The sequence below is a fragment of the Scyliorhinus torazame genome, chromosome 14 (assembly GCF_047496885.1).
Source record: "Scyliorhinus torazame isolate Kashiwa2021f chromosome 14, sScyTor2.1, whole genome shotgun sequence".
In the NCBI taxonomy this organism is placed as follows: Eukaryota; Metazoa; Chordata; class Chondrichthyes; order Carcharhiniformes; family Scyliorhinidae; genus Scyliorhinus; species Scyliorhinus torazame.
Genome location: NC_092720.1, coordinates 219,594,128 through 219,605,272, shown reverse-complemented (window position 1 = coordinate 219,605,272; position 11,145 = coordinate 219,594,128). Strand labels below are relative to the sequence as shown.

The 11,145-nt window shown below is 47.2% G+C and overlaps 1 protein-coding gene across 1 annotated transcript in view; it reads right to left on the bottom strand.

Annotated features, from left to right (window-relative positions):
• Positions 1-2,679, bottom strand: part of LOC140389174 (uncharacterized) — a 169,390-nt gene extending 166,711 nt beyond the window's left edge. Inside the window, exons 1-3 of the mRNA XM_072473335.1 lie at positions 1,878-2,679; positions 1,693-1,788; positions 1,366-1,599 (exon numbers count right to left, since the gene is read on the bottom strand). Of these exons, the coding sequence (XP_072329436.1) occupies positions 1,366-1,599; positions 1,693-1,788; positions 1,878-2,288 (741 nt within the window). The 5' untranslated portion in view covers positions 2,289-2,679. The remainder of the gene's footprint in view (positions 1-1,365; positions 1,600-1,692; positions 1,789-1,877) is intronic.
• Between the last annotated feature and the right edge of the window lie 8,466 nt (positions 2,680-11,145).

The following is an 11,145-nucleotide window of genomic DNA, read 5'->3' as shown; positions in this document are numbered from 1 at the left end:
CGGGAAGGGGTCAATGCACCGGACTAGCGGCAGGAAGTTAATTAGTCTCATTAATGAGTCTGTGAAGCCAGTTTAAACCTGATTCCAACATCATTAACTGCTGCTTTTTCAATTCAGTTTAAACCCCATGGGTTGGATTTTATGAGGATCCCACTTCCCGCGATCGGGAACGCCGCGACCCTGGGATTGAAAATGAGTGTGTAAAGAGATTGAAAGGTGCTGAGCACTGACCCTCCAGCAGGATGGCTTCAGGAAATGTGTTTGTGATATTCCGATAAGAATCATCATTAAAAGGACAAGATCCAAGGGTCTGGCACTGCAGTCAAGAAGGAGGGTCAAGAACGGTCAACCTGGCTCCCGGGCCTACAATTCACACCAGAAGGAGCAGCCGGGTGGGGAATTGTAATTTATCAGCCAAATCCGAGGGGGATTGGGGCTGAGGATTTAAAATAACTTCAGTGTAACATCCAAATCCTGGGGGGATTTGGGTTTGAATTGAGGAACGTTTGGGCTGAAATGTGGGGTTTTGTCTGTGGATTTTCAGGAGAGGCTTTTTAATAAGTTGTGGTGATTTGTGTGTTTATGTGGAAGCCGAGGTTAAATTGTGGAGGGATTTAAATCGGGAAAACCAATTAAATGCTGTGTGATGTTATTTACACTATTTACAGCTCTTTGTATTCGGGTGTTGGGAGTGTTTTCACTAAACAACAAGTTTGTGGTTGAGCCAATCCCCGTGTCTGTGTAATTTTGTCCTTTACAAAATCCTCAAGTCAAGAACCATCAGTCAGAGGAAACGGGAGCGTGAACCTCTTACAGTCCCTCAATCAGGTACACAGTGCAACTGAACAAGGGCATTCCCGCTACAGCCTCAATCCCACCCCCTCTCCCCCCATCCCCTCCCAGAATCCCACCAGTAACCCCAACAGGGTTTGATTTTCAGGCTTCCCGTATTGTGAGACCCCTGCTCATTGCTGAGGGAATACCAGTGACAGCAGGATGAGAACATTCATTGCCCTGTTAAGGGGCTAAATTGGTTACAGGAAGGCTGTCCCACAAGACTTACCACCACGGACTTAATCTGTGTAGAGATGGAAAGACAACAGAAACTCCACACAGTGTCATTCCCCATGTCCCCTTCCACTCACCCCACATCCTGACTAAATGTACCCTGGGGGGGAACAGCATTAAATTCCACCCACCCAGGGAAAGCCAGGGATACATTTAAGGAGAAGCTGGATACAGATGAGGGAGAAAGGAACAGAAGGATATATTGACAGGGAAATGAAGTAGGATGGGAGGAGGCTCGTGTGGATCATGTTGTGACTGTGAACGTTCACTGAACGAAACTGAAATATAATCCCTCACCTTCAGAAATCTCACTCCGTCTTTTTGTTCCAACTGGTTTTCCAACTTTGAGAGTTTCTCCTGAATAGAATTTAAATTCTCCTGAATTTCACAAAGATTTTCCTCCATTGGTTTTAGAATTTTTTCCTCTTCTTCCCTGAGATCTCGGATGAAACGCTGCTCTTTCTCAGTGAGAATCTGGTGCATTTTAGTGAACTCGGATGTGATGTGGCTCTGCAGACTGACCGACTGTTTCTATAAGAAGAAACATTAAAAATAATATGTTTCTGTAATAAACACAACAAAATAATGAATTAAATTTGGAAGCTCAGCTCAGGGAGACTTTACCCTAATTTGGGAAATCTTCTGTTTCTGCTGCTGCTCCATTTCTAGAACCGTCGATTTCTTCTCCGTGAGAGAATCGAAGGAAGATTTCACCCCATCCTGGGATTGGGAGAGAAAATCAGAAAATAAAAGTGTTAGATCCTGAAAATGTGATCAGATAATCAGGGGATCAAATCTGTCCCTTTTACCTTGTAGATTTCAACAGCTTCTTTAATCGGGATGAAGCGGTGTTCTCTGTGTTCCCGCGAAACTACACAATTCACACAGGTCAATTTCTTGTCAGTTTCACAAAACAGCTTCAGTTCTTCCTGATGTTCCTCACAGTGAAGTTTACTTTCCTTCTCTTTCCCATTCAGCTTTAATTTTCGAGCTTTCTCAGCCAGATTCACTAAGATCCGACTTCCTCTGAGGATTCTTTCTGGAAACTCCTGTCTACATTCCGGGCAGGAGTTTCTCTCCTTCTTTTCCCAACACTGGGTGATACAGGAGCGGCAGAAGTTGTGTCCACACTCCAGTGAAACCGGATCAGTGAAGAAATCAAGACAAATGGAACAAATTAAATCCTCGGACCAACTCTCCTCCTGCTGTGTGGAAGCCATGTTCACACTCAGCACTTCCTGATTCAAACCACTTTCAGTTTCAATGTTCCTGCTCCGCTACTGAACATATTCAGTTCAGTAATTCCCTCATGACGTTCACTGCAATACTCACGGAATTCACCTGAGGAAGGAGCAGTGCTCTGACAGCTAGCAATTCGAAACAAACCTGTTGGACTTTAACCTGGTGTCAGACTTCTTACTGTGCCCACCCCAGTCCAACGCCGGCATCGCCACATCAAGGAATTATTGTTATTTGCTGCTCTCGGTCCTGCCCACTTTGAGAGCTGGAGACAAAACCCGGAGCAGAATCAAGAATAAACAGGGTTAGAGTGAACGACAGGGAATAATTGAACCCAGGCGATGGGAGTGAAGGTCTGTTGGTGGTGGGGGTGGGTGGAGAGAGGATGGGAGGAGGTGGGGATTGTGTCCTGTGAGTGACTGGCAGCCTGCTGCTCTCCTTCATATACTTCTGTCTCAAAGCAGCCCCAGGCACGGATGGTCAAGTTGTGTTTTACTTTGTGGGAAACACAAACTGAAACATATTGTCCAGCCCCTCCTGACCTGTCCCTTTACGTAAACCCAGCCTGACTCCAACTCAAGTTAGATGTTTGGTATTTATTTGTTATGAATTTTGACTGAAACTTATATCACTGTGAAAATGAAGATTTTTTGATAAAAATCAGCTTTGGAGAATTACAAGGTTGTCTGAATTTTTTCCAAGAATAATATTTGAATTAAAAGTGAGTCTGAAATGTCTCTGGTGCTGGCTGACTCCTCCCCCAGCCCTCAGGGCTTTGCATACTGATGCTGGGGGTGTTGGTTGAGTTGATTTGTTGAACAAGCTGCAAAGTGAGTATATTGAAGTGGGTGAGGTTTGTACAGAGCCGCTCTCTGCTCTGAGGCAGCTATTGCTGCACTGGTGTAATGTGTGTCACAGTGTAGCAGCTGAAAGGCTGCAGCTTTTAACTTTACACTTGTCCTTTTCCTCGATACTGAACAAGCTGGAGAGCCTCAGCAGCTCTTTCGACATCCAGACCATTGGTCTTGTCTGTCTCCTTCCGCACTGTCAGCCAATGAAGACTTTACTATTTGACCCATGGCTGGAGTTTCAAATCAGAGTTTTCCTTCCCCAGGGCAGGCTGCCAATCAAAGCTGCCAATCGGGAACGGTCTGGTTTTGAGGAGGCAGACACTCACTTTCACATCTCTGCCCAAACAGGGATCAGTGTGTGAAGCCGGGCAGAGGCAGTTTGATTCGGAGGGACTATTTCACACACTGACCAGATGGGACTTTTTGTGAATGACGAGAATCTCCATTCTCTTCAGCATCCTGGTCATTCCTGACCCTTTTTCACGATCCATAAGGAATTAACTCCGTGCTGCTCTTTGACACATTGGGTGGGATTTTGCTCTCTGTGCACAGAGAGCTGGTTAGAGAGAGAAAGCCGGTGTGTAGCTCTCCAGCTGCACAGCTGAGTTTTCTCTCCAGATTCTCTGGCACTCTGACCTCAGAAAATCTATGGCCGTGGTTTTCACCCTCACGCTGGCAGGGCGGGGCCTGATAGATCCGGCAACGCCGGCTCCACCGAGATCGGGGCGCCCTGATCTGTGTTAAAATAATACAGCCCCACCCCCACGGATACGGGGAACCCCCTCCCCCACAAGCACAGGGGCAAACCCACCCCCCACAAGCACAGGTGCAACCCCCCCCCCCCCCCCCAAACCCCACACATAAACACAGAAACATATGAAAAAGGAGTAGGCCATTCGGCCCTTCGAGCCTGCTCCACCATTCAATATGATTGTGTCTGATCCTCTATCTCAATGCCACATTCCCGCTTTCTCCCCAAACCCCTTGATGCCATTGAAATGTAAAAAGTATCTGTCTCTTTCTTCAATATTTGGATTTATTGTCACGTGTGCTGAGGTACAGTGAAACCTATTGTTCTGCGCACTGTCCAGACAGATCGTTATATACATGAAAAACATACGATAGATACACAATGTAAATACATACACAGAGACATTGGGTGAACATACGAAGTGTAGTACTCCTGAGTAGAGAAGATGTGTGGAGAGATCTGTTCAGTCCATAGGTGAGTCATTCAGGAGTCTGGTAACAGCGGGGAAGAAGCTGATTTTGAATCTGCTCGTCCGTGATCTCAGACTTTTGTTTCTTCTGCCTGATGGAAGAAGAGAGAATAATCTGGGTGGGAGGGGTCTTTGATTATGCTGCCCACTTTCCTGTATTCTGACTCATCGTTGTTTGAGATCTGACCCACTGCGGTCGTGTCATCAGCAAACCTGTGGATGGAGTTGAAGCCAAATTTTGCCCCACAGTCGTGTGTGCAGAGGGAGTATAGTAGGGTGCTAATTATGCAGCTTTGCGGGGCCCCGGTATTGAGGACTACCATGGAGCAGGTGTTGTTGTTTATCCTCACTGATTGTGGTCTATGGGTCAGGAAGTCGAGGATCCAGTTACAAAGGGAGGAGCCAAGTCCTAGGTTTTGGAGTTTGGATACAAGCTTGGCTGGGATTATGGTGTTGAAGGCGGAGCTGTAGTCAATGAATAGGAGTCTGGCGTTGGAGTCCTTGTTGTCAAGATGCTCCGGAGATAAGTCAGGAAGGTAGAGCCAGGGAATATTTCAGGGATTTGTGGTCACTTCCTGTGGTCTGGAATTCCACAGGTTCACAACCCTTTGAATGAAGAAATATTTCCTAATTTCGGTCCTGAATGGTCTACCCCGTATCCTGAGACTGTGTCCCCTGGTTCGAGATTCCCCAACCAGGGAAAACATCTGCCCTGAATCTAGTCTGTCCAGCCCTGTTAGAATTTTATACGTTTCAATCAGATCTTAGAATAATAATTCTATTAACAATAATCTTTATTATCACAAGTGGACTTCCATTAATACTGCAATGAAGTTAATGTGAAAAGCCGCTGGTCTCCACATTCCGGCGCCTGTTCGGGTACTTGGAGGGCGAATTCAGAATATCCGATTCACCTAACAAGTATGTCTTTCGGGACATATGTACAATTCTTGGTCAGTTTTGCCCTTGCAGCACACATTTAGTTTAACAAAATGTTTTCCCCAGGGCAGCACAGAGATGCAGTGGTTAGCACTGCTGCCTCACGGCGCCGAGGTCCCAGGTTCGATCCCGGCTCTGGGTCACTAACCATGTGGAGTTTGCACATTCTCCCTGTGTCTGCGTGGGTCTCACCCCCACAACCCAAAGATGTACAGGTTAGGCGGATTGGCCTCATTAAATTGCCCCTTAATTGGAAAAAATGAATTGGGTACTCTAAATTTAGTTTTCCCCAATTAAAGGGCAATTTATCGTGACCAATCCACCTGCACTGCATATCTTTGGGTTGTTGGGGGTGAGGCCCACACAAACACGCAGATCTCCTCTCGTCTTTCTAAACCCGAGTGAACACAGGCCCAGTCGAATCATTCTCTCCTCATTGCACTGTCCCCCCAACCCCAGTATTAGCCGAGTGAATCACCGCTGCACTCCCTCTGTGACAAGTAAATCCTTTCTCAGGCAGGGAGACCAAAACTGCTCACAATACTCCAGGTGTGGTCTCACCAAGGCCCTGTATAACTGCAGTGACACATCCCTACTTCTGAACTCCAATCCTCTCACAATGAAGGCCAACAAACCATTCACCTTCCTAATTGCTTGCTGCAGCTGCCTCTCCACTTTGATTGGCTGGTGTACAAGGACCCAGAACCCTTTGTACATCCACACTTCCCAATACATTACCATTTAAATAATCCTCTTCCTTTCTGTTTTTCACACCGCAGTGAATAACTTCACATTTAGCCACGTTATCCTGCATCTGCCATGTGTTTGTCCACTCACTCAACTTGTCTCAATCACCTTGAAGCCTCCTTGCATCCTCCTCACAACTCACAATTCCACCCAGTTTTGTGTCATCCACAAACTTAGAAATGTTACATTTGGTTCCCTCATCCAGGTTGTGTATAGATATTGTGAACAGCTCGGGCCCAAACACTGACCCCTGTGGTACCTCACTAGTCACTGCCTGCCACTCGGAAAAAGATCCATTTATTCCCACTCCCTGTTTCCTGTCTGTCACCAATTCCTCATCCGCATCAGTACATTACCCACAATCCCATTTAATTTTGCCAACTAACCTCTTGTAGCCAATTGGCTGCCGGGACATTTAACCTAAAATTTGGCCAACTGAGGAGGATGCTGGGATTTAAAAGCAGACTTGTCCAAAGTCTGCTGAAATCCGCAGTCTGGCAAAAGCAGACAGAGCGCAGCCCCGCCGGACTCCAGCAGTCAGGTGCTGACTGGAAGCAGCAGAAGGAAGGAGCGCGAATGGACACAAGACAAACAGAATCTCAGCAGAGACAAAGGAGGCTTTTGTATCTGAACCCTCTCTCCGGACAGAACGGCACCTGGGCGGAGGGAAAGGACAACCTTCCCCACACATCCAAACCAATTCAGGGCTGCACCCTGATTGGAGGAGATGACAGTCTATATACTGGAGGCTGACCCTGAATCTCTCTCTCTCATCCATTCCATCAAGCAAGAAACCTCCACCCAAGACTGACAGACACTCAACCTAGAGAGTTGCCTGAGGTAGTGACAGAGAGAGAGAGAGAGAGACACACAGACAGAGAGAGAGAGAGAGCGACAGAGAGAGAGAGGGAGACAGAGAGAGAGAGGGATAGAGAGAGAGAAAGACAGAGAGAGAGCGACACAGAGAGAGTGAGAGAGAGACAGAGAGAGAGGGAGACAGAGAGAGGGAGACAGAGAGAGGGAGACAGAGAGGGATAGAGAGACAGAGAGAGAGAGTGGCACAGAGAGAGTGAGAGAGAGACAGAGAGAAAGACAGAGAGATAGATAGAGATAGACAGAGCGAGAGACAGACAGAGACAGACAGAGAGTGAGGGAGACAGAGAGAGATAGAGAGAGAGAAAGACAGAGACAGACAGACAGAGAGAGAGAGACAGACAGGCAGAGAGAGAGACATCGAGAGACAGACAGAGAGAGAGAGACAGACAGAGCGAGAGAGAAACTTTTATATCCTGCTAACATTGCCAGAAGCTGACAAGTTCATACACGATGTGGAGATGCCGGCGCTGGACTGGGGTGAGCGCAGTAAGAAGTCTGACAACACCAGGTTAAAGTCCAACATGTTTGTTTCGAACACCAGCTCTCGGAGCACTGCTCCTTCCTCAGGTGAATGAAGAGGTTTGTTCCAGAAACATATATATGGAGAAATTCAAAGATGCTTGACAATGCTTGGAATGCGAGCATTAGCAGGTGATTAAATCTTTACAGATCCAGAGATGGGGTAACCCCAGGTTAAAGAGGTGTGAATTGTGTCAAGCCAGGACAGTTGGTAGGATTTCGCAGGCCAGATGGTGGGGGATGAATGTAATGCGATATGAATCCCAGGTCCCGGTTGAGGCCGCACTCATGTGTGCGGAACTTGGCTATAAGTTTCTGCTCGACGATTCTGCGTTGTCGCGTGTCCTGAAGGCCGCCTTGGAGAACGCTTACCCGGAGATCAGAGGCTGAATGCCCTTGACTGCTGAAGTGTTCCCCGACTGGAAGGGAACATTCCTGCCTGCTGATTGTCGCGCGATGTCCGTTCATTCGTTGTCGCAGTGTCTGCATGGTCTCACCAATGTACCACTCTTCGGGACATCCTTTCCTGCAGCGTATGAGGTAGACAACGTTGGCCGAGTCGCACGAATATGTACCGCGTACCTGGTGGGTGGTGTTCTCACGTGTAATGGTGGTATTCATGTTGATGATCTGGCACGTCTTGCAGAGATTGCCATGGCAGCGTTGTGTGGTGTCATGGTCACTGTTCTGAAGGCTGGATAGTTTGCTGCAAACAATGGTTTGTTTGAGGTTGCACGGTTGTTTGAAGGCAAGTAGTGGGGGTGTGAGGATGACGTTGGCAAGATGTTCATCTTCATCAATGACGTGTTGAAGGCTGCGAAGAAGATGTCGGAGTTTCTCCGCTCCGGGAAAGTATTGGACGACGAAGGGTACTCTGTTGGTTGTGTCCCATGCTTGTCTTCTGAGGAGGTCAGTGCGGTTCACACACAACACGGGAAGTATTAGTGGGAAGGTCTCGGACAGACACAAACATGCCTCCAGATTGAGCAGGGATGTAGCAGCAGCCTGCAGCCTTCAATACTCACGGGGCAAAGATGGTGAAGTTAGAAAGCTCAGCGAGCGGCTAGAGGGTGTCAAAGAGGAGTTGGAAAAACTCAAACTCCGAGCTGAGGAAGAGGGTCAGAGAATCCAGGAGAATTGGATCCAATGGCTCAGTTGCACACACAATGTGAAAGTGCAGATTGGGGGGAACAGAAGGCAATTTGGCAGCGAGAGGTGGCCCTAGTCACGGCAGAGAAGCTGGAGCAGAAATGTAGCAATTTGTTCGGCCCCCTTCCGGAATAACCCTGGCCTCTCTGCCGCCCCCCTCCTCCCCGCCCATTAATAACCTGCCACCGGAATGGCTCAGTGACCTGAACACCACCCCCTTCTTGGCAGCACAATTAGCCGAGATTGACAAGAAGCTGCCCGTCTTTGACCCACATCTGACCCCTTCACATTCTTTGATGATCCAAATCCAGAGAGAGAGCGACACGGGTTGGATGACAACGAGGAAACTAAATGGATCAGAATGTGCCAGACCCCACAGTTCATTCAGCCCTGCCCGGCCCACAGGACACAGGCGGTGGCATCTGGACCACATCCTGGCCCCTGTTGGATACGACCGGGGGGGGGGGGGGGGGGGGGGGGGCGTCAATTGGCCAAAGTTATCGACAGTTTATGAGCAAAAGGGGTCCTTCACCTGGTCGCCTTGACAAATAACTCTCCGATTTGGCCCGTACGGAAGCCCAACGACTCCTGGAGGCTGACCATTGATTCCAGAGAGCGAAGCAAGATGACCCCAATTACAGCACCCACTGTCGTGACCATCGAGACCATGATGAAGTCAGCCCCGGGTGCCTGATAGATCTACCGTTCGGTTTCAGCTGCCCTTTGCCATTACTAGAACTCAGTAGAAATTTAAGTTAAAACTTCTCAGGTGCAAATAAGAATCGTTTTATTTGTTTTCTATTGATTAAAATTTGAAAGTCATTTAAAAGGCAATTCGTAGACAATTTGAAGTTTTCAAAGAATCACGGAAATTATCTTCTTGCTCAGACAAACAGCTCGCAATAACTTTAAAAGTCAAAGTCTGAAAATGAAAAATGAATACAGGGAGACAGAGTTCAGATCAAAGTATTGATGATTCATGAAAAAGCGAGAAAGAAATCGAGCTAATGATCCAGCCCAGCTCCAGCTTCAAATTCAACTCCAACTAAAAATGGCCGAACAAAACTTTACAGTTATACTGTTTCCTTTCTGTCTGAAGCCATCTAATTACACCCCCATATAATCCTAATTGGTTTGGGTTAGACTCAAACACATATGATTTGACAGCAAGCCGTCCAGCTTTAATATGCAACATTAGTTCTAATTGTTTCGTATCTGCATACTTGTGTATGTTAAAGAATGTAATATTGTGGTGTTATCAAGGCCAGTTTGAACTGGTCTTTTGCTGACTTAGCTGTTATAACAATAGAGCCTTCATGTTATCTTGTCTTTGCCATGCTGTTGCTATAGATGCTGCCCTGTCCTTGGACACTGTCCTGAAAAATATATTCATTAGTTCAGTTAAAGTGCTTGTTTTAATCTCTACTGCTTTTCCATGTATCAGGTTCTTTTGTGTAGTAAAGTGAATTATGCTGTGTGATGCTGTTTTGGAAGCTGTTATGTTTTGAGATGACCTGAGGTTATGAAAGTGTTGAAATCCTTAATTTAAAATGGGTAAAATTGGGGCTTAATATTTATCCTAAATAACTATCCTCTACCGATGAGGTGTGTCAGGAAACAGTTGACCTCCACAGTGCCCGCTCCTTCACCGTGCTGCTCATCAATGTTTCTGGTCCATCCCCTTAGATAGACGATGCCATGACATATTCACTTTCACCTTTCCAAGGGCAACAGTGCATCTGGATCTGTTTGCCACAGGACTTTCACAACTCTCCATCAATTTTTCACCAGCGACTGGCAAAAGGGTTTGAGACCTTTTCAAAGCCGGTTGGTCTTGTTTAATACGCAGCCGACCTCTTTTTACAAACAGACACCAGGGAAGAGCACATCCTCCTCCTAAAGGAGCTCTTACATTTACTGATCCATCTGGGACTCGAGGTTAATCCTAAAAAAAAGCCAAAGTTCCGGATCTCGTATCTGGGAATGATAATCACCCACGGGAAACATGGGATTGAACAGAAGCTCATCCACTCGATCTGTGAGCGACATCTACTGGCGGTTTTCTGGGCCGTTCAGTATTTCTCCCACATCGTCGGCCTTAACCCCCTCACTACCCTCAGAGAGCAGACCCCCACCCACAGTTATTACTCAATGGGCAGATTAAAGACGGGACCGTTAGTCAGAACCGGATGGCCAGATGGACCCTCATGCTTCAGGGGAGGGACATCACGGTCAGACGAATATAAGATCCCCACATATTTAGCAGAAAACCTCAACTACTGCGGAGACCACCAGCAGTGCCAGATTATAGCCCCAAACAATCCCAAGGGACCGTTTGTGCCCAAATCCAAGGGGGCGGGGGGGGGTGGAAAAGTGGGGATCAACCACTGAAAGTTTCCATTGACAGATCAGCGATGGTGGGGACTGGGATTGGAGAAAGTGGATATGGGGTCTATATGGAAGATCACCAAGGGAATGTTCAGGGAGAGAGAGCTTTCAAACTGCCCACCAAGATGAGTGCTCAGGCTGCTGGGTTA